This window comes from Vulpes lagopus, chromosome 9 (assembly GCF_018345385.1).
Source record: "Vulpes lagopus strain Blue_001 chromosome 9, ASM1834538v1, whole genome shotgun sequence".
Lineage (NCBI taxonomy): Eukaryota > Metazoa > Chordata > Mammalia > Carnivora > Canidae > Vulpes > Vulpes lagopus.
In genome coordinates, this window is record NC_054832.1 from 41111936 (window position 1) to 41134310 (window position 22375).

General features: G+C 41.2%; 1 protein-coding gene across 1 annotated transcript in view; it reads left to right on the forward strand.

Moving 5' to 3' along the window:
- The first annotated feature begins 862 nt into the window (after nucleotides 1–862).
- The window catches only part of RAD54B (RAD54 homolog B), a 94593-nt gene continuing 73080 nt past the window's right edge, over nucleotides 863–22375 (forward strand). Inside the window, exons 1-3 of the mRNA XM_041768551.1 lie at nucleotides 863–955; nucleotides 2370–2525; nucleotides 15206–15374. Coding sequence (XP_041624485.1) covers nucleotides 2391–2525; nucleotides 15206–15374 — 304 coding nt within the window. The 5' untranslated portion in view covers nucleotides 863–955; nucleotides 2370–2390. The remainder of the gene's footprint in view (nucleotides 956–2369; nucleotides 2526–15205; nucleotides 15375–22375) is intronic.

The window sequence follows — 22375 nt, forward strand, 5'->3', positions numbered from 1 at the left end:
TTGTATTCACATATTTTAAGTAGGCTGCACAGCCAACATGCCCAATGTGGGCTTTGACCTCATAACCCTGAGATCAAGACCTAAGCTGACATCAAGAGTCCAGTGTGCAACCTACTGAGCCACCCAGATGCCCCTGTTCACGCATTTCTAAGTGTTTTGTTTAATTAAACTGGAGTATTCTCATAGATCATACAGTGACACGGTTTGGAGATACTTTTTAAAAAATACAGATTTTATTTCTTTGAGAGGCAGAGCAAGCATGAGTGGGTGAGCAGGGAACTCAGAGGTCTCAATGCCAGGAGCTGAAACCAAGAGTCGGAGGCTTAACCAACTGAGCCACCCAGGTGCTCCTGGAGATACTTTTGCATTAAAGGCCTAGGACCTGTCTATTTCCTTGCCTTGTCACTATATTAAAGGGTATCAGACCATTGTTAGTTTGCCAATTTGTGCCAGGCAATTTAAGGGCCTGTATTATTTTAACAACATTGCTAAAGTCACTTCATTCCTAACATGCTGCACGATTTAGGCGCTGAGAGGGCAAGTACTTTGCATACCGTTTCTCCAAGCACAGATCATCCACCTGCAGCGAACACACCTGTGTCGACGTTCCAGATTTAAGCTGTGTGATCTGCTCTAAGATGAGGTCTGTATCCTCAGCTCCTACAGCGAGTGACAGTAGGCCATCAATAAGGAAAGAAATATTTTTTCCAAGTAAATATTTTGGAGCAGGACCACACCTCTGACCCGGACCACAGGCGCTTACAGGGCCGCGCAGAGACACGCGCATGCGCAGTCGAGGTCGTGCAAGCGGAGCCGGCGGAGGGCAGTGCGCGTGCGCGGCCGGCTCGCCCGCTATAGGCTCCTCGGAGGCGGGAGCCTTAACCTCCGGGAGGTGACGGGACCTCGGGCGCCGGCTGTCTTGCTGGGACGCGCGGCTTCTGTGGGATCTTCGCCCGTACGTACTCGGAGGGGGCGGCTTGGGGGGCTGCGGCGGCCTGTGCGGGACGGCGTGGGGAGGGGCGCCGAAGGGGGCCTGCGGGGGCGGAGGGAAGGAAGGCGGAGGGGCGGCGTGGGGAGGGGGAGGGGTGCGGAGCGTCGGGGGACGGAGCTGAAGGGGAAGGGGCGGGGCCGAGTGGGGGCGGAGCTAGAGTGTGAGGGGAGGGTGGGGGCGGAGCTAAAGGGGGCGGGGGCGGGGGGACGGAGCTGAAGAGGGTGGGGGCGAGTGGGGGCGGAGCTAAATGCGGGTGCAGGTGGGGCGGATATAAAATGCGGGGCGGGGTCGGATGGAGCTAAGGGGGAGGGTGGGGCGGAGCTGAAGTCTGCGGGCGGTCATGGTCAGGGGCGGAGCTAAAGGGGGCGGGGCGAGTGGGGGCAGAGCTAGAACGCGGGTCGGGCCGGGGGCGGAGCGAAAGTCTGCGGGGGGAAGGGGGGGCCGGGCGGTGGGAGTCGGAGTGGGGGGATGGAGTGGGAATGCGAGGCGGGCAGGGTTGGGGATCGGGAGGGATGGGGGTCGGGGTCGGGATCAGAGCTAAAGTGCGGGGGGGTGGGGCGCGCGGCTTCCGGGTCGTCGGTGTCGGGGATGGGGATGGGGTCGGGGTCAGGGGCGCGGCCGGAGGGGGTCAAGGCAGTGTCGGGGCCGGAGTTGGAGCGTGCGGTCCCGGGCCAGGAGCATCGGGTGGGAGGGGTCGGGGGGCGAGCTGGGGCCGGGGCTGAAGAGTGAGGTTGTCGGGGTCGGGGGTGTCGGGTGGGGTGCCCCCCCTCCCCCCCGCGTGGCCCGGGTGGCAGCAGGGTCGTGGCGGTGCACCGGCTCCAGGGACGGGCGACCGCGGGCCGGGGGGTCTCCCAGCGGGGCCTCCCTGCGGGGCCTCGCCCTCCCGCCCCGGTGCTGGGCTGTTTGCCGGGGCCTCCCGAGTTGGCCCGCGGGGCGGGCAGGGTCGGGACCCCCCCTCCGTGTGTGGGCACCGTGGGCGGCGCGGTCAGGAGCCACGGGTGTCACGGGGTCCCGGCGGGTCCCCCTGCTGGGGGGCGGAAGGCGGAGGGCGGGGTCAGCGGCTGGCCCTCGGCTCCTCCTGGCTCCTCCTGCGCGCAGAGGGGTAATGCTTGCGCCCTGGCGGCCTCGGGGACACGGGGCATTCTCCAACATGCGGGCCCACGTTTACAGCATCCTGCTTAAGTCCTCGATTTCTTACAGGAGCCCTTTGTGATGAAAATAAAATCTTACTGGCTGTTAAACTTATATTTTAAGGCTTTTTGGCATATTTAGTCTCTTACTGTATTTTTAAAGATACGGTTGTAGTGATGAACTGTTTTCCTATTTGGAGTTAATTCTATCAGATGCATAGGTGATCTGTGTTTTGGGTATTTTTTAGGTCGGTACTGCTGAATAGAATATGAGACGGTCTGCAGCGCCAAGTCAGTTGCAGGGGAATCCCCTCAAAAAACTAAAATTCATACCACCAGCGAGAAGTAATCCAAGTCCAGATGAAGGGATTACAAAGATGAGTCCTGATGTAAAATTAATTGAGGTAAAAAAAAAAAATAAAGGAAGCATAATATAGAGAAGCACGCACTTTTTAAAAAAAGACATGTCACTTAAGTTACCAGTACTTGGGGCAGCCCCGGGTGGCTCAGTGGTTTAGTGCTGCCTTCAGTCCAGGGCGTGACTCCAGGGTCCTGGGATCGAGTCCCACATTGGGCTCCCTGCAGGGAGCCTGCTTCTCCCTCTGCCTGTGTCTCTGCCTCTCTCTCTGTGTCTCTCGTGAATAAATAAATAAAATCTTAAAAAAATAACAAAACACAAACCACACTTGGGCACCTGGGTGGCTCAACGTTTGAGCATCTGCCTTTGGCTCAGGTTGATAGTAAAAATATAAATAGTAAAAAATACCTCTGTGAGGGACAAGGTAGATATTCTCATAAAAATAAATTATTGTAATCAGTGTTATTTTTATTTTTTATTTATTTTATTTTATTTTTTTTAATTAATTAATTTATTTATGATAGTCACACAGAGAGAGAGAGAGAGGCAGAGACACAGGCAGAGGGAGATGCAGGCTCCATGCACTGGGAGCCCAATGTGGGACTCGATTCCGGGTCTCCAGGATCGCGCCCTGGGCCAAAGGCAGGCACTAAACCGCTGCGCCACCCAGGGATCCCCAGTGTTCTTTTTAAAGTTACCACATATGGGATCCCCGGGTGGCTCAGCAATTTAGTGCCTGCCCTCAGCTCAGGGCGTGATCCTGGAGTCCTGGAATCGAGCCCAACGTTGGGCTCCCTGTAGGGAGCCTGATTCCCCCTCTGCCTGTGTCTCTGCCTCTCTCTCTCTGGGCATCTCATGAATAAATAAAATCTTTAAAAAGAGAAGGGGAGTCAGAAGGCTTGGTTGGAAAAGCATGCTACTCTTGATCTGAGTTTATGAGTTCAAGCCTCATGTTGGGTATAGAGATTACTTAAAAATAAAATTTTGTGGATGGAACTAGAGGGAATTACGCTAAGCAAAATCAGGAAAAGACAAATACCATATAATTTCACTCGTGGAATTTAAGAAAAAAACTGATGAACATAGGGGGAGGGAAGGAAAAGGAAAATAAGATAAAAACGGGCAGGCAAACCATAAGAGACTCAACTCTAGGAAACTGAGGGTTGCTGGAGGGGTGTTGATGGGGGTGGGGGTGGGAATGGGGTCACTGGGTGATGGGCATTAAGGAGGGCATTTGATGGAATCAGCCCTGGGTGTTATATGCACCTGATGAATCACTAAATTGTACCCCCATAACTAATAATACAGTATATGTTAACTAAATTGAATTTAAATAAAACATTTAAAAAATCTTAAACAATTTTTTAGAAAGAATATTTAAGGATTCAACATATGTAAGTAATGATGTGTATCAATCTGGATGTTTCATTTGTCCCCCCCCCCTTCCCCCCCCCCCCCCCCCCCCAGTGTGGGGCTTGAACTCACAATGGCAAGATCAAGAGTCACATGCTCCATTGACTGAGCCAGCCAGGTGCCCCTGTTTCCTTGCATTTTGTCTATAAAAAGTAAATGCTTAAAGCAGTCTTCCCAGCTTCCCCCCCCCCTTTTTTTTAAAATAAGCTCTATGCCCAATAGGAGGCTTGGACTCATGAACTCAAGATCAAGAGTCAGGTACCCTACCAACAGCCAGGTGCCCGTAAAGCAGTCTTATTATATGTTGTTTACTACTAAGAGAAAGGATTGTTTTTGGACAAAGGTCCTATCCATGAAGATGGTATATAAAGGTATATAGAAGGTATATAAAATGGGCAGTTCACATTTCCTCCTGCTACTGTTTTCTGATTCATTTGTGGTATGGGGATTAAAGTCTACAAATCTTTTTTCCCCTCTCCTTTATGTTTGTTGTAGTTGACATAGGATATTAATTTCTGGTGTGCAACATAGTGATCTGACAATTACAGTGTATCATGCTTATGATATTAACTTCAGTCACCACCAACCTAAAAACCATTTTTAAGTTTGCAAATAAGTGGCATTAATTATACTCACAGTGTTGCGCAACCATCACCACTGATTTCAGTAGGAAACGTTTTCATTACCCAAACTATAACCATTCAACAGGAATTCTCTATTCTCTCCTTTACCTGCCTCCTTGTATCCCTATTGTATTATTTCTCTTCATGAATTTGACTTCTAGTTACTTCATGTAAGTGGAATCATAAAATAATTTGCCCTTTTGTTTCTGGCCTATTTCACTGAGCATAATGTTTTCAAGTTTCATCTGTGTTACGATGTGTGTCAGAACTTCAGTTTTGTGTGGTTGAATAACATTCATTTGTGTCTATATACGGCATTTTGTTTATCCATTTTTTTAAAAGATTTTATTTATTTATTCATGAGAGACAGAGAGAGAGAGAGAGAGGCAGAGACACAGGCAGAGGGAGAAGCAGGCTCCTGTGGGGGAGCCTGATGTGGGACTCGATCCTGGGTCTTCAGGATCATGCCCTGGGCTGAAGGCGGCGCTAAACTGCTGAGCCACCGGGCTGCCCTATCCATTCATTTTTTGATGGATAGTTGGGTTGTTTTCACTTTTTGGCTGTTGTGAATAATGCTGCTGTGAGCATAGGCATACAAGTTTCTATTTGAGTCCCTGTGTTCATTTTTCTAGGAGTGGAATTGCTGGGTCGTATGGAATTCTACATTTAACTTTTTGAAGAACTACCAAACTGTTTTCCGCAACTGCTGCCACTCTGTTTTACATTCCCACGAGTGATGTGTCAGGGTTCTGGTTTCTCCACACTCAGCAACTTGTTATTTTTTTCTGTTTTGTTTTATTTCGGTTGTAGACATCCTAGTAGGTGTGAGTGGTAGTTTATGGTAGTTTTGATTTGCATTTCTCTGATGAATAGTGATGCTGAGCATCCTTTCATGTGCTTATTGGCTATTTGTATGTCTTCTTTGGAGAAATATCTATTCAAGTTCTTTGCCTGATTTTTATGGATTGTTTTAATTGTCTTTTTGTTAAAAAGGTCTACCAATTTTTGGGTCAGTGTTTTGGGTCTGCGTGTGTGTGTTTTATCATACGTTTTTTTAGAATTTTGGTGACAATGTAAGAAGAAAATATAGGTTTCTGTTTTTTAATAACTTTTTTTTTAAAGATTTTATTTATTTACTCATGAGAGACACAGGGAGAGGCAGAGATACAGGCAGAGGGAGAAGCAGGCTCCTCGGAGGGAGCCTGACGCGGGACTTGATCCCAGACCCTGGGACCACGACCTGAGCCAAAGGCAGATGCTCAACCATTGAACCACCCAGGTGGCCCAAGGTTACTTTTTTAAATTAGGTTCTTTAAGAACCAGGGTTACTTTTTTTAAAGCAGCTTTAATTAGACACAATTCACATATCATACAATTCATTGGTATTTATTGTATTCATAGAGTTGTACAGTGATCACCAAGATCCATTTCAGAACATTTTCGTCACTCCAGAAAGAAACCTCATATCTATTAGCAGTCATTCGCCTTTTCTCCAAATCTCTCAGCACTTTGCAACCACTCATCTTTTTCTGTCTCTGTAGATTTGCCTTTTTTTTTTTTTGTAGATTTGCCTTTTAGAGACATTTCATATAAATAGAATTATACCTTCATCATACTTGTAGCTTTTTGTGACTGGTTTTTTTCCAGTTAGCATAATGTTTTCAAGGCACCCATCTTTTAGCATGTATCAATAATCTATTTCTTTTTATTGCCAAATTTGTTTTCTATTGTTGCTATAACAAGTTACCACAAGGTTAGTGGCTTAAAAGAACATAAATCTATTATAATTCTGTAGGTCAGAAGTCCAAAACAGGTGTTACTGGGCTAAGATCAAGGTGTTGGCCTAGGAAACCTGAAAGACTGCACAAAAAATTGCTGTAACTGATGAATGAATTCAGCAAAGTTGTAGGATATAAAATCAGTGTTCAGAAATCTGTTGCATTTATGTACACTAATAATGAAGTAGCAGAAAGAGAAATCAAGGAACCGATCCCATTTACAATTGTACCAAGAACCATAAGATACCTAGGAATAAATCTAACCAAGGAGGCAAAGGATCTCTACTCTGAAAACTATAGAACACTTTAAAACAAAACAAAACAAAACAAACTATAGAACACTTTTAAAAGAAATTGAAGAAGACACAAACAAAAACATTCCATGCTCATGGATGGGAATAACAGATACTGTTAAAATGTCCATTCTACGTACCCATTCAATGCAGTCCTTATCAAAATAACACCAGCATTTTTCACAGAGCTAGAACAAACAGTTGTAGAATTTGTATGGAATCAGAAAAGACCCTGAATAGCCAAAGTGATGTTGAAAAAGAAAACCAGGGGCACCTGGGTGGCTCAGTTGGTTAAGTGGCTGCCTTTTGCTCAAGTCATGATCCCAGGGTCCTGGGGTCAGGCCCTGTGGTGGGCTTGCTGCTCAGTAGGGAGGGGGTCTGCTTGTCCCTCTGCCTCTGCTCTTTTTCTCTCTCAGGTAAATAAAATCTTAAAAAAAGAAAAAAAAAAAAAAAAAAACCCCAAAGCTGTAGGCATCACAATTCGGGACTTCAAGCTGTACTACAAAGCTGTGATCCTCAAGAAAGTGTGGTACTGGCACAACAGCAGACAAATCAGTGGAACAGAATAGAGAGCCCAGAAATGGACCCTCAAGTCTATGGTCAACTAATATTCGACGAAGCAGGAAACAATATCCAATGGAAAAAAGACAGTCTCTTCAACAAATGGTGTTGGGACAGCAACATGCAAAGGAGTGAAACTGGACCACTTTCTTACACCAAACACAAAAATAAATTGAAAATGGATGAAAGACCTAAATGTGAGATAGGAATCCCTCAAAGTCCTAGAGGAGAACAGAGGCAGCAACCTCTGTGACCTTGGCCAAACAACTTCTTACTAGATGTCTCTGGAGGCAGGGGAGATAAAAGCAAAAATGAACTATTGGAACTTGATCAAGATGAAAAGCTTCTGCACAGCAATGGAAATAATCAGTGAAACTAAAAGGCAGCCTATGGAATGGGAGAAGATATTTGCAAAAGTGTTGGCAGAGCTGTACTCACATCTGGAGGCGTTAGGGGGAGATTGTTTCCTTTGCCTTTTCTAGGTTTGGTAGGCCCATCTGTATTTTTTTTTTTTCTCTTTTATTTTCTAATTTTATTTATTTATTTATTTATTTATTTATTTATTTATTTATTTATTTATTTATTTATGATAGTCACAGAGAGAGAGAGAGAGAGAGGCGCAGAGACACAGGCAGAGGGAGAAGCAGGCTCCATGCACCGGGAGCCTGATGTGGGATTCGATCCCGGGTCTCCAGGATCGCGCCCCGGGCCAAAGGCAGGCGCCAAACCGCTGCGCCACCCAGGGATCCCTTTTTTCTCTTTTATTTTCAAAGGCAGCAATGACACTGTCAGTTCCCGTGTTACCATGTGTGTGGTTCTCTCAAACTGGGTATCATTTGATTAGATTGGGCCAACCTGGGTCAGCCAGGACAGTCTGTCCATTTCAGGAGAGATTACTGTAAGCACATCTAAATCACATCTGCAAAATTCTTTTGCCTTGTAACATATTCACAGAATCTGGGGATTAACATAGACATCTTTGGGCAGCATTACTCTGCCTACCTTACTGTATGATACACCATCTCTTATTTATTAATGCACCATCTTTGTCAGGTGACAGGCATTTGGACTGTTTCCACTTTTCAAATCATGAGTTATTACTAGTAATGCTTGTGAACATTTGTGTATAAGTTTTCGTGTAGACATGTGTTTTCATTTTTCTTGGGTACATTCCTAGATGTAGAATTGCCAAATCATGTGATAACTCTGTGTTTAACCTTTCATTAATGAACTGCCAGACTCTTTTCCAAGGTGGTATTTTTGTTCCTGCCATCAATGTATGAGGGTTTCAATTTCTCCACATTATTGTCAACACATTATCTTTTTGATTGTAGCCATTCTAGTGGGTGAAGGAAAGTCTTTTTTTTTTTTTTTTTTAAATCTTTTGGACTTTTATTTATTTTTTTTTAACTTTTTATTTATTTATGATAGTCACAGAGAGAGAGAGAGAGGCAGAGACACAGGCAGAGGGAGAAGCAGGCTCCATGCACCGGGAGCCTGATGTGGGATTCGATCCCGGGTCTCCAGGATCGCGCCCTGGGCCAAAGGCAGGCGCCAAACCGCTGCGCCACCCAGGGATCCCGTGAAGGAAAGTCTTAATTGTGGTTTTGATTTGTGTGTCTCTGATGGCTAATGTTATTGAGCATCTTTACATGTGCTTATTGGCCATTTGTTTATATTTGAACTATTCAGATCCTTTGACCTCTGTGTGTGTGTATTTTTTAAATATTTTTTTATTGATTTTAGAGAGGGAGGGAGAGAAGGGCAGAGAGAGAAAGAGAGAGAAACAGACTTTCAAGCAGACTCTGTGCTTAACATGGAGCTTGACCCCAATGCAGGGCTCAATCTCAGGGCTCTGAGATTGTGACCTGAGTCTTAACCAAGAGTTAGATGCTTAAGCAGCTGAGCCACCCAGGTGCCCTCAGATCCTTTGACCTTTTGTAAAATTGTATTATTTGCTTTTCTTTTTTTTTAAGAGAATTCAGTTTTTTTTTTTTTTGTTTTTTTTTAAGATTTTATTTATTTGAGAGAGAGTGCATAAGAAGGGGGCAGGGGCAGAGGGAGAGGGAAAAGCAGACTTCTGGCCGGTGAGCAGGGAGCCCAGCATGGGATCATGACCTGAGTTGGAGGCAGACACTTAACTGACTGAGCCACCCAGGTGCCCCCCAACTGTTATTTAAAAAAAAAAAAATCTAGATACAGGTCCCTTATCAAGATATATTATTTGCAAATATTTTATCCCATTCTGTTGGTTATTCACTTTTTTGAGAGCATCATTTGCAACACAGAAGTTTTAAATTTTGATTAAGTCTGATTTATCTAATTTTTTTTTGGTATTGATACTTATGACTTTGGTATTATATCTAAGAAGGTCATGAAGAGTCACTCCTTTATTTTATTTATTTATTTATTTATTTATATTTATTTGTTTTTTAGAGAGAGAGGCATGAGGGGCAGAAGGAGAGGGGGAGAGAGAATCTTAAGCAGCTCATCTCCCAGACATGGGACTTGATCTCACAACCCTCAGATCATGACCAGAGCTGAAACTAAGAGTCAGATGTTTAACTAACTGAGCCATCCAGGTGCCCCTGTATTTTTTTTTTTTTATTTTTTATTAATTTGTTCTGGGTGCCTTGCTGGTTTAGTTAGTAGAGGATGTGATTCTTGATTTCAGGGTCATGAGTTTGAGTCCCATGTTAGGTGTGGAGATTACCTAAAAAGAAAATCTTAAAAAACAAAAAACAAAAAACAAAAAAACCAGGGCAGCCCAGGTGGCTCAGCGATTTAGTGCCACCTTCGGCCCAGGGCATGATCCTGGAGACCCGGGATCGAGTCCCATGTCGGGCTCCCCGCAGGGAGCCTGCTTCTCCCTCTGCCTGTGTCTCTGCCTCTCTCTGTGTCTCTCATGAATAAATGAATAAAATTCTTTAAAAAAAAAACCAAACTAATTTGTTTTTTATTTAAGTGTGATTGACATTTATATTCAGTCATACAACATAATTATTTGATATTTGTATGTATTGTCAAATAATCGCATCATAAGTCTAGTTATCTGTCCCTGTACATACAGATTTTTTTCAAAGAGTTTTGTAGTTTTCTTACATTTCAGTCTGTGTCCCATTTTTTGAGTTCATTTTTGTGTGTGAGGTGTGAGGTAGGGGTCCAATTTCATTCTTTTGTATGTGGATACCACGTTGCTCCAGGATGTTAAGAAAACTTATTTACCCATGAATCATTTTGACACCCTTGTCTTAGGGTTTATTTTTTGATGTAGTTTCCAAGGACTAATTTGAGACCAAAACCATTGATTTACTCCTTTCTTTTTTTGATTCTATCAGGAAACTAAATAGATATTTTTAAGCAGTGGGCATTTTTGAGGTAGGCATTTTTGAAGCTGTACAGCTATTTTAAGCAAGGTAACATGAGAAGCCTTTAACAGTTAACTCTATCTTCTCCTTAGTCTAATTCCTAATTTTTTAAAAAAGATTTTATTTATTTATTCATGAGAGACACAGAGAGAGGCAGAGACACAGGCAGAGGGAGAAGCAGGCTCCCTGCGGGGAGCCTGACATGGGACTGGATCCCTGGACCCGGATCACACCCTAAGCCAAAGGCAGACACTCAACCACTGAGCCACCCAGGTGTCCTGTAAATTTTTGTTCTTAAATAATTTCTCAGGCAGCCCCAGTGGCCCAGCGGTTTGGCGCTGGGTGATATCCTGGAGACCCGGGATCAAATCCCATGTCAGGCTCCCTGCATGGAGCCTGCTTTTCCCTCTGCCTGTGTCTCTGCCTTTCTCTCTCTCTCTCTCTCTCTCTCTCTCTCTCTCTCTCTCTCTCTCTGTGTCTGTCATGAATAAATAAATAAAATCTAAAAAAAAAAATAGATCTCCAGAATTTATTAAAAAAAATGATTTCTCATCTTAGGTTGAGTTAATCCACACTAAAATAGTATTGTTTTAATTCCTTCAGGGGTTTTTACTTGTTTGGTCTGATAAATAAAAAATCTGGAACAAACTGTCAAATATGCTAATTGGTGGTAATTCATTGAATAATATAGGAGTCAGAATCTATTCATTTGCTTGCTCTCTCTCTAAAATCTTAAATTTAAACGTATACTCTAGTAGGCAGAAAAATGGATCTTTGGAAACATCCACGTTTTAGTCCTTGGAAACTGGATAAGTTATCTTATATGGGAAAAGGAAATTGGACTACGTGATTACTGTTAAAGACCCTGAGATGGGGAGGTTATCCTGAATTATCTGGATGTGTCCAACATAATGACAAAGGTTCTTAAAAGTGGAAAAGGGAGACAGAATAGAGTGTTAGAGAGATGTGGTTATGGAACCAGAGTCAGAGAGAGGCAGAGTAGCTGGCTTTGAGGATGGAGGATGTGGATGACTTAAAAGTTTGCAAAGACAAGGAAATAATCTCACCTAGAGCTTCCAGAATGGGGTGCATCCCTACTGATTCCCTTGATTTTAGCCCACTAAGATCCAAGTCAGAGTTCTAACATGCAGTATTGCAAAATGATAGCTTTGCATTGTTTGAGCAACTGAGTTTGTGGTAATTGGTTACAGCAGCAATAGAAAACTAATACATATACAAAAATAGAAAAAATGGCATATATATATTTAAAAAAAACCCCTATGTACCATTATTTAGCAAAACCAGTCTTGTTTCTTCATCTCCCTCCCCAGTTCCTCACTACTCATTTTTTTTGAAAGTTTTTAGTTTTAAATATTTTATTTTTTAGTAATCTCTCCACTCAACATGGGGCTCAAATTTACAACCCTGAGATTAAGAGTCGCATGCTTCACTGAATAAGCCAGCCAGTTGCCCTTGAAGTTTTTAATTTAATAAGGCAGTGCTCATCATGACGTATATACTCCTTAATCCCCATCACCTATTTTACCCATCCCCTTCTACCTCCCTCTGGTAACAGTTTGTCCTCTACAGTCAAGAGTTTGTTTCTTGCTTTTTCTGTTACTCTTTTTATTCTCCTTTGCTCATTTGTTTCTTAAATTCCACGTATGAGTGAAATCGTGTGGTATTTGTGCTTCTCTGACTTATTCACTTAGCTTTATACTTTCTATCCATGTTGTAGCAAATGGCAAGATTTCATTCTTTTTCATGGCTGAATAATATTCCATTATACATATAAAACATCTAATATTAAATATTAATATATTAAATATGTATATTTACCATGTCTTTCTTATCCATTCATCAGTTGATGGACACTTGGGATGCTTCCATCTCTCTTGGCTGTTGTAAATAATGCAACTATAAACACAGGGGGCATGTATCCCTTTGAATTAGTGTTTCTGTATTCTTCAGGTAAATACTTAGTAGTACAATTGCTGGATCATAGGGTAGTTCTATTTTTAATTTTTTTAAAAAAGATTTTATTTTATTTTTAAATTATTTTTAACAGTTTATTTATTAAGATTTTTATTTATTAAGATTTTTACTTATTAATTCATGAGACAGAGAGAGAGAGGCAGAGACACAGGCAGAGGAAGAAGCAGGCCTGCGGGGAGCCCGATGTGGGACTGTATGCTGAGTCTCCAGGATCACGCCCTGGGCTGAAGGCAGGTGCCAAACCACTGAGACACCCAGGGATCCCAAAATATTTTATTTATTTATTTGAGAGAGCAAGCGAGAGAGAGAGCATGAGCACATGAGTCGGTGGGAGAGGCAGAGGGAGAAGCAGACTCCCTGCTGAGTGCAGATGTTGGGGTTGATTCCAGGATCCTGAGATCATGACCTGAGCCGAAGGGAGATGCTTAACTGACTGAGCCACCCAGGCACCCCTATTTTTAACTTTGTGAGGAAGCTTCATATTGTTTTTCACAATGGCTGCACCAGCTTGCCTTCCCAACAGGGTTCCTTTTTTCTCCACATCCTGGCCAACATCTGTTGTTTCTTTTGTGGTTGATTTAGCCATTGTGACAGGTGTGATGTGATGTCTCATTGTAGTTTTGATTTGCATTTCCCTGATGATGAGTGATAATGACCATCTTTTCACGTGTCTATTGGCTATCTGGATGTTTCCCTTGGAGAAATGTCTGTTCATGCCTTCTGCCCATTTCTTAATTGGAATATTTGTTTTTGGGGTATTGTTTTAGTTTTTTATATATTTTGGGTGCTAACCCTTTATTGGATGTCATTTGCAAATATTGTCACTCTCTCTTTAGGTTGCCTTTTAGTTTTGTTGGTTGTATCATTTGCTGTACAGAAGCTTTTTATTTTGATTTAGTCCTGATTTATTTTTGCTTCTGTTTCCCTTGCCTCAGGGACCTGTCTAGAAATAATTTCTATGGCTGATGTCAGAGAAATTACTGCCTGTGCTATCTTCCAGGATTTTTATGGTTTCAGGTTTCACATTTAGGTCTTTAATCTATTTTTTTTAAAGGGAAAGGGGCAGAGAGAGAGAGAGAGAGAGACTTAAACTGGGTGTGGAGCTCGATGCAGGCTCAATATCAGAAACCTGGAGTCAGACACTTAACCTACTGAGCCATCCAGGTGCCCCTCCATTTTGAATTTATTTTTGTGTATGGTGTAAGAAAGTGGTCCAATTTCATTCTTCTGCATGTTGTCCAATTTTCTCAATACCATTTGTTGAAGAGACAGTCTTTTTTCCCCACTAGATATTCTTTTCTGCTTTGTTGAAGATTAATTGACCATATAGTTGTGGATTTATGGTCTGGATTTTCTATTCTGTTCCATTGATCTATGTGTCTGTTTTTGTGCCAGGACAGTACTATTTTTTTTAATTTAAAAAATTTTTTAAATTAAAAAATTTTTTTAAAGATTTCTTTTTTTAAATTTTTTTTTTCTTTTTTTAAATTTTTAAAAAAGATTTTATTTATTTATTCCTGAGAGACCCAGAGAGAGAGAGGCAGAAACACAGGCAGAGGGAGAAGCAGGCTCCATGCCGGGAGCCCGACACGGCACTCGATCCTGGGACCCCAGGATCACACCCTGGGCGGAAGGCAGGCGCTTAGACCGCTGAGCCACCCAGGCTGCCCAGTACAATACTATTTTGATTACTATAGCTTTGTAATATAAGTTGAAGTCTGAAATTGTGATGCCTCTAGCTCTCCTTTTCTTTTTCAAGATTGCTTTGGCTATTTGGGGTCTTTTGTAGTTCATACAAATTTTGGGGTTGTTTGTTTTAGTTCTGTGAAAAATACTTTTGATATTTTGTTGGGGATTGCATTAAATGTATATAGATTGCTGTGGATAGCACAGACATTTTAACAGTATTTGTTCTTCTGTCCAAGAGCATGGAATGTTTTTCCATGTCTTTGTGTTGTCTTCAATTTCTTTCATTGTTCCATAGTTCTCAGAGTACAGGTCTTTCGTCTCTTTGGTTAGATTTATTTCTAGGTATCTCGTTATTTTGGTGCAACTTACTCATTATTTTGATGCCGATCCCAGGAATATCTTTTCATTGGTAAACAGTTTAGTATTTGTCTCTATAAATGATGTAGTGACAGTACCACTATATCACATAAAGAATGCAAAATATTTAAGTATTGATTTTAATATTGAGAAATTTGGCAAGATAAAAGCAATTGACTCTGAGAATGGTATGTTATGACATGTTTAAAAACTCTTCTGAAAAAAAAAACTCTTCTGATACGTTGTTTAGCATACACTATAATTTTCATTCTAGTGTGTCTTTAAGCTTTTATAACATAATTAAAACTAGTTTAATAATAAAAGTTGGATTTTAAATTTATTTTAAAATATCTATTCCCTAATTAAGATAGAAACTGGTAGTTTGTATTTTATTTTATTTTTTAAAAAAGATTTATTTATTTATTTATGACAGACATGGGAGGGGGAGGCAGAGACACAGGAGGAGGGAGCAGCAGGCTCCATGCAGGGAGCCCTGAACCCTGGACTCCAGGATCGTGCCCCAGGCCAAAGGCAGGCGTGCCGAGCCACCCAGGGATCCCTAGTTTGTATTTTAAATTAGGAATTTGTTATGTAAAATAAAGGCAATTAGATTTAATTTCTGCATTAAATACATATTTCCTTCTTTTAGGTTGTTGGAAGTCCGAATACCTTTCTCCAGTTAAAAAGTAATCCCAGAATATGCAGTTTAAATCTGCCTACTGAGGGAAGTGCTAGAGAAATTAATCATGGGTGTAATTATAGTGAAAAACACTGTTCTGAAGCATCTGTAACAGCAACATTAGATCTACGTCATACAGGTAAGACTGCTTTTTATTGATTAGATTTACACTTGACTAGTTGTAGTACAGTATTATTTAAATTGACTATTTTTTTATTTTAAAGATTTCATTTATTTATTCATGAGAGACGGGGGGGGGGGGGGGGGGGCGCGGTGGCGGGGGTGCGGGTGGTGGTGCAGAGACACAGGCAGAGGGAAAAGCAGGCTCGACCCAGGGAGACTGACGTGGGACTCCATCCTGGGTCTCGAGGCAGAGGGACTCCATCCTGGGTCTCCCTGGGCTGAAGGCAGCACTAAACCATGGAGCCACCTGGGCTGCCCATTTATTAAATTGACTTTTTTTTTTTTAATTGACTATTTTGAATGAATGTTATATTTGAAAAGTGTTGTAATGCCCCTAGATTGTTGGCAATTCAGATTCTTTTGGTCATCATTTCTTTAATGATTGGATTAATAGCCACATAATTCAAATCTTATACTTTATAGTAGATATCTAAGACTGTTTATTGTGAGCTTGTTGGTCAAATATGGTCTGTTCCTCTAGTACCAGAATTCTGTTTAAAGATTTGATTAAAAAAAAAAGAACTATAAAAACCATGTTGTTGGCGCCTTCCTGGCTCAGTCATTAGAGCATATGACTCTTAATCTCAGGGTCATGAGTTCAAGCCCTACATTGGGCATAGAGCCTATTTAAAAAAGAAACAGAAAAACATGTTAAAAGTACTAAGTTGGAGAGATGAACTTGAAATGAGTAAAATTGTTAGTAATGGTCCATGGAGTACCTTCAGATCAGTTAGATTTTGTATTGTGAAGGTACATAATTGAAGGAGAACCAAGGATTTAATAGATGCTCCCTCCCTGTACTGTTGAATAGAGTTAAAATAATAATTTTGCTTCTTTTTTAATCTGTCAGAGATTAATATTTTAAAAGTAATTAAAACAGTAAATAGGGTTGTTTACTGGTGTTTGTTTGACCTTGTGAAAGATAACATTAAGACTACATTTTTCCAAATGACATTTTTTTGTTGAATAAACAGATTCAGGGAGAGAGCCCCAGCTGGTCTATAGAAGAGTAATTGCCATCCTTAAGATACCAGTGCGAATCAGTAAGATTCCTTAAGCACTTAACCTTTTGAAGGAAGTTCTTGAAGTTTGTGAGGATTAATAAATTTTACCAATGAATGGGTTCATTTCTTGTTGGGGGAGAAAGGAATTCTGTATTTTCCCAACTGACTAGCATTCTTAATTTCATTTATGTGTTCCTTGTAAGTTTTCAAAACCTGTGACTGATGTCAGGACAAAGTTGAGAAGGACTTTTGGAGCTGGACGTAGGGATCTGAGATCCCTGAAGACAGCTCTGGGTGTGGCAGTTTAGCTGCTGTGCTGTCTCATTGATTTGCTCTCTCCTTATTTCTTTTCTCCTTGTTTCCCTTCCTATTTTTCTTCCATCTTTGTTAAGTGAGTATCCTGTTTTCCCAGGTTTTCTTCTCTACGGCCAAGCCTGTGGCAGATAATGATCCCATGTATGCCTCTTTCTTTTCTCTTATGGTAGCTAATCTCTTCACTAGAGAATGATATTTAGACTCTGTAATACATTTCGTGTTACTGATTTGCTCCTTTATTTTTGTTCTACTATAGTTTCTCACTCTCTAACCTGCTAAATATGAGAAGGGAGTTAAGAGTTAAGATAAATTGAAGAGGGAGTTAATTTACTCAACCCTTAATCCCTTAATCCCTTCTCTGATTTAGTACATTCAGTGGACTGGGGAACCTTTGCCAACCTCCTGACACCCTCCTGCCTCTCATTCAGAGAGAGGTTAATTGGGGAAAAGAGCATTGTGAGAAACATCTTGCTTTCTGTGGTGGATTACTGGAGAGGGATGTTTTATGTAGAAAAGTATGGAGATGAGAGACCCACATAGTATACATTCACCTCTTCCCATCTTTTTAATCCTAGATCTAATCTACCTTGAAGTGAGGTCCAAGCCTGTTTGTCCCAGTTAAAATGTCCTCATTTTCCTCTGTCATCTCTTTTTTTTGAAAAATTTTCTAGATGTAGAGAAGTAGAAAGAATAATCTAATTATCATCCTAAATACTGCAGTTAACACTTTGCTTCCCGACCCCCCTACGCCCCTATTTTTTTTTCTAGATCATTTGCAAACATCATCTGTAAATACTTCAGCATGTATTTCTTAAAATTATCCCTAATAATTAACATTTGATGTCCACTTCATCAGTAATATCATTTTTGCATAAGCTGATTTAAATTTGGTTTCTTTCTCTACTGAAAGTGCCCTGATGAGTGTATTTTCACTCCACTGAACTTCACTGGGCACTTCAGGTCTCTTTATAACCCTGCACCTTTGCAGATAATAGTCTCTGTGTGAGAATGAAAGTGTGAGTCTGATGTGGAGAACAAAGGCAGAAGGAAAAAAAAAAAAAAATTTCCTTACAGCTTACAGCCCGTTGATAAGTACTTGAGACAGGCAGAGTGACCTTCCTCCAGGAACTCAATTGCCTCAATGTTAATACTTTGCTAAGGGCAAAAGGCAACCCTAGCTGGACATCAGCCTGACCTCCAGGATCCTGTAGGTCTTTAACATATAAAAATCCCTTTGGAAACTTCCTTTATCTCTATCCCTGCCCCTCCAAGATACATGTGAGCAATCATCTTCCAGGCATATGGCCCAGTGATGTACATCTGAAGGGACTCATGAATAAGACATTACTAGACAGTAAATGACCTTTTCCTAACAATAGCTAGCCCCCTCGAGGTCCTGGAAACCTTGCTTCCAGATTCCTTGGGGATTACACTATCCCTAACCCCCTCCCAACTTGAAAGTATATAATCAGCTACTTCTCCCAACCCCAGTGCTGTTCCTTCTGCCCACGAGTCCTGTCCCTGTGCTCTAATAAAACCACCTTGTTTGCATCAGAAGCATCTCAAGAATTCTTTCTTGACTCTTTGCTCCTGGATTCCCAACATTTCACATCAGGGCTACCAGTAATGATTTCATCCATGGCTTTTTTGGAGGTTGTGCTATAAGATTAGAAGAGCAACTTCTGTCTTTAAAAAATTTTTTTTTTGGTCTTGTCTTTGGCCTCTACTCTTTGCCTTGGCTTGAGAAAATTAAAGGGAACATATAATGGGTTGAATTGTATCCTAAAAAAAGATGTCTTTTAAGTCCTAACCTCTGGGAAATGTGACCTTATTTGGGAAATAGGGTCTTTGCAGTTTAATCAATTTTTTTTTTAAAGATTTTATTTATTTATTCATGAGAGACACAGAGGCAGAGACACAGGCAGAAGGTGAAGCAGGTTCCCTGCGGGGAGTCCGATGGGGGACTTGATCCCAGGACTCCGGGGTCACGCCCTGAGCTGAAGGCAGATGCTTAACTGCTGAGCCTCTCAGGCACCCCTCAATTTAAGATGAGATCATAAGGTTTTAGGGTGGGGCCTAAATCTAATGGTTGATGTCCTTATGAGGAGAAAAGTCCACATGATGATGGAGGCAGAGATTGGAGTAATACAGCTGTAAGCCAAATGCCACCAAGGATTATTGGCAACCACCGGAAGCTAGAAAGCGGCAAGGAAGGATTCTCCCCTAGAATTTTCAGAGAAAGGCCTTGCTGACAACATTGATTTTGAACTGGTCTCCAGATTTTGAGAAAATAAATTCTGTTGTTTTAAGCCACCTAGTTTTTGGTACTTTGTCATGGCAGTCCTCAGAAATTAATACAGGAAGCCTTAGACCTCCTGGTGCTCAGAACAATACTTACTTTCTTTTGAAACAGAAAGAAATTGTTTCGTTCTTTCTGATTCGTTCTCATTCTCTCTCAAACTGTTCAACCACACTGTATTGTGTTATATTTTATTTATTTACCTGACTAAAGTGTGAATACAAAGCCAAGAACTTTCTCTTGTTCAGGTTTTAAGTCAAATAGTAGGAGTTCAAAAACATTTTATGACTGCATGAAAGGATCTTGGAAAACTTGTCAAGTCCCTTGGATAAGTTCTTTGGCTTTGAAATTCTTCAGAGAAGTCAAGTGGTCAAGAAGAGTTACTGGAATATTATAGTTTTCAGGGTTTGGTAATATTTGAAAGAGCAGTTTCAAAAAATGGAACAAAAGTCATATTGTAGTAGATAACTAATGAGTGGAAACAGGCAAATGGAGACACTGAATCTAAGTAAATGAAGTATGTAAAAATAAATTCGGTTGTGAAGAGAAGGAATAGTAACCTGAGGGAGAGCAGGGGACCAGAGAGGTTTTCTTTTCGTTGTTGTTTCTTAAGATTTTATTTTTTTTTAAGTAATCTCTGTACCCAACATGGGGCTGGAATCCACAGTCCTGAGATTAAGAGGTGTATCCTCTGCTGACAATCACCAGGCACCCCGTCATTGTTTTTTAAAAGTATTATGTTATAGGTTGTAGGGGCTGTAGGGAATGAGGTCGTATAGAGGGGGAAGATTAGGATATGAAAAGGGAATGATAGGGATGTGTGGGTGGCTCAGTGGCTGAGCGTCTGCCTTGGGCTCAGGGCTTGATTCCCGGGTTCTGGGATCGAATGCCTCTTGGGCTCCCCGCAGGGAGCCTGCTTCTCCCTCTGCCTGTGTCTCTGCCTCTCTCCCTTTGTCTCTCATGAATAAATAAAATTTAAAAAGGGAATAATAAAATGTCTTTCCTGTGTAGATACTAGATAAGGGGTTTTCAGTTGGGTCTGAAGTCCTTGGTGATGGTTGAGTGTCTTCTCAGGGGTTTATAAATTCTTGGAGAAGCTTAGAATTTTGTGTTTTAACTGATATGAATAAATGCATGTAAGCATATGCTGCCTCTTTGCATGGCCACATTATAATTATTATCAGTTTTCATATCTCCAAATGAGAACAGAGGTGAACAGGATATGTTAGTGGTATACTCCTAGTAAAGGCAGGTTTTATATATTCACTTAGGATGGTCAAACAACCGATCCATTGTATGTCCTGTTGAAAAAGGCTGTGTCAGATTAGTGGGTGTCATATTAATGTGGTGAATAATAGTTTAGTATCAGTAAGGTATCACTATTCTATTAAATTTATATGATTTTGAATTTTATTGGTTTCATTTATATTTAGTTTATAAATGTTTAATTTTTTATTATGATAAAACATGAATAACACAAAATTCACCTATTTTTTTTTCTTTTTAACTATTTTAAAGTGTACAATTCAGTGGCATTTAGCATATTTACACTGTTGTGCAACAGTTACCACTCTCTATGTCTAGTTTCATCTTGCTAAAAGGAAACCCTGGACGAATTAAGCACTCAGCTCTCCCTTTCCCCCTGGCTGCATAGTCCCTGGCACTCACCAGTCTGGTTTCTGTCTCTAGGGATTTGCCTATTTTGGAAATTTCATATGAATGGAATTATAATATGTAGTCCCTTATGACTTTATTTTTTAATTTAATTTAATTTTTTAAAAAGATTTTTATTATTCATGAGAGACACAGAGAGAGAGAGGCAGAGACACAGGCAGAAGGAGGAGCAGGCCCCATGCAGGGAGCCCTACGGGAACTCGATCCTGGGTCTCCAGGATCACACCCCGGGCTGAAGGCGGTGCTAAACCACTGGGCCACTGGGGCTGCCCTTTGACTTTAAAAAAAAAGTAATGCGGGATCCCTGGGTGGCGCAAGCGGTTTGGCGCCTGCCTTTGGCCCAGGGCGCGATCCTGGAGACCCGGGATCGAGTCCCACGTCGGGCTCCCGGTGCATGGAGCCTGCTTCTCCCTCTGCCTGTGTCTCTGCCTCTCTCTCTATCTCTCTGTGATTATCATAAATAAATAAAAAAATTAAAAAAAAAAAAAAAAGTAATGCATCACATGGTAAGGAATTTAGAAGGCATGAAGAATATACGAAAAAGATTCCCTTCCCTGATCCCTAGCCATCTAATTCTCCAGAGGCAAACCAGTTATCAATTTTTGAGGTATCTTTTTTGAGATATTCTATACATTTGGAAACATATTTGTATGTATATATTCCCCCCATACAAATGATTGTTCACCAGCTGCACTGTTTTGTACATTGCAGTTTTTAGTATAACAGTATATTTTAGAAATCTTTTTGTCAGTACATTCAGAACTACCTTATGTTTTCTTTTTTTTAAAGATTTATTTATTTTGGAGAGAGAGTGCGTACTAGCGGGGAGGGAGAGGAGCAGAGGGAGAGAATCCTGGAACAGACTCCCTGCTGAGCGCAGAGCCAGATATGGGACCAGAAGCCAGGTCCCTGAGATCGTGACCTGAGCTGAAATCAAGAGTTTGCTGCTCAACTGACTGAGCCACTCAGGTGCCCCCTAGAACTATCTTACTTTTTTTTTTTTTTCTTACGTTTTTTAAAAGCTACTAATATTTCATCATTATGGGTATGCCAGATGTATTTAACTGGTGCTTTATTAAAGGATGTTTATGTTATTTGGGATCTTTTGTTGTTATAAGCAAAGCTACAATTAATGTCTATATGTTATATACATATGTGAGAATATATCCATAGGATAAATACTCTGGAGTGGAGTGCTGGTTTCAAGGTATGTGCATTTATCATTTTGTTGGATAATGATTAATTGCCCTCTTCAGAAGCCAGAAGTTTATTTTTCCAACAGCAATCTGTGAGCAATACATGTGTAATTTATTCTGATGCTCAACTATGCGGCTATACTTTTTAATATTTGATAATCTAATTGTCAAAAATATTATTTTGTTGTGCTTTTCTTAAAAAGAATTATTTATTTTAGAGAGAGTGTGTGTACATGCACGAGCAGGGGGAGGAATAGAGGCAATGGGGGAGAGAATCTCAAGGAGACTCCTTCTGAGCACACACCCTGAGATCATGACCTGAGCCCAAATCAAGAATTGGATGCTTAACCAACTGAGTCTGTTGTACTTTTTAAGTTAAAGTTTTTAATATTACATTTTAAAAATGTTTCAAACTTACAGAAAAATTCAAGAATAGTACAAAGGGACTGCCACAAATTTTACCACATTC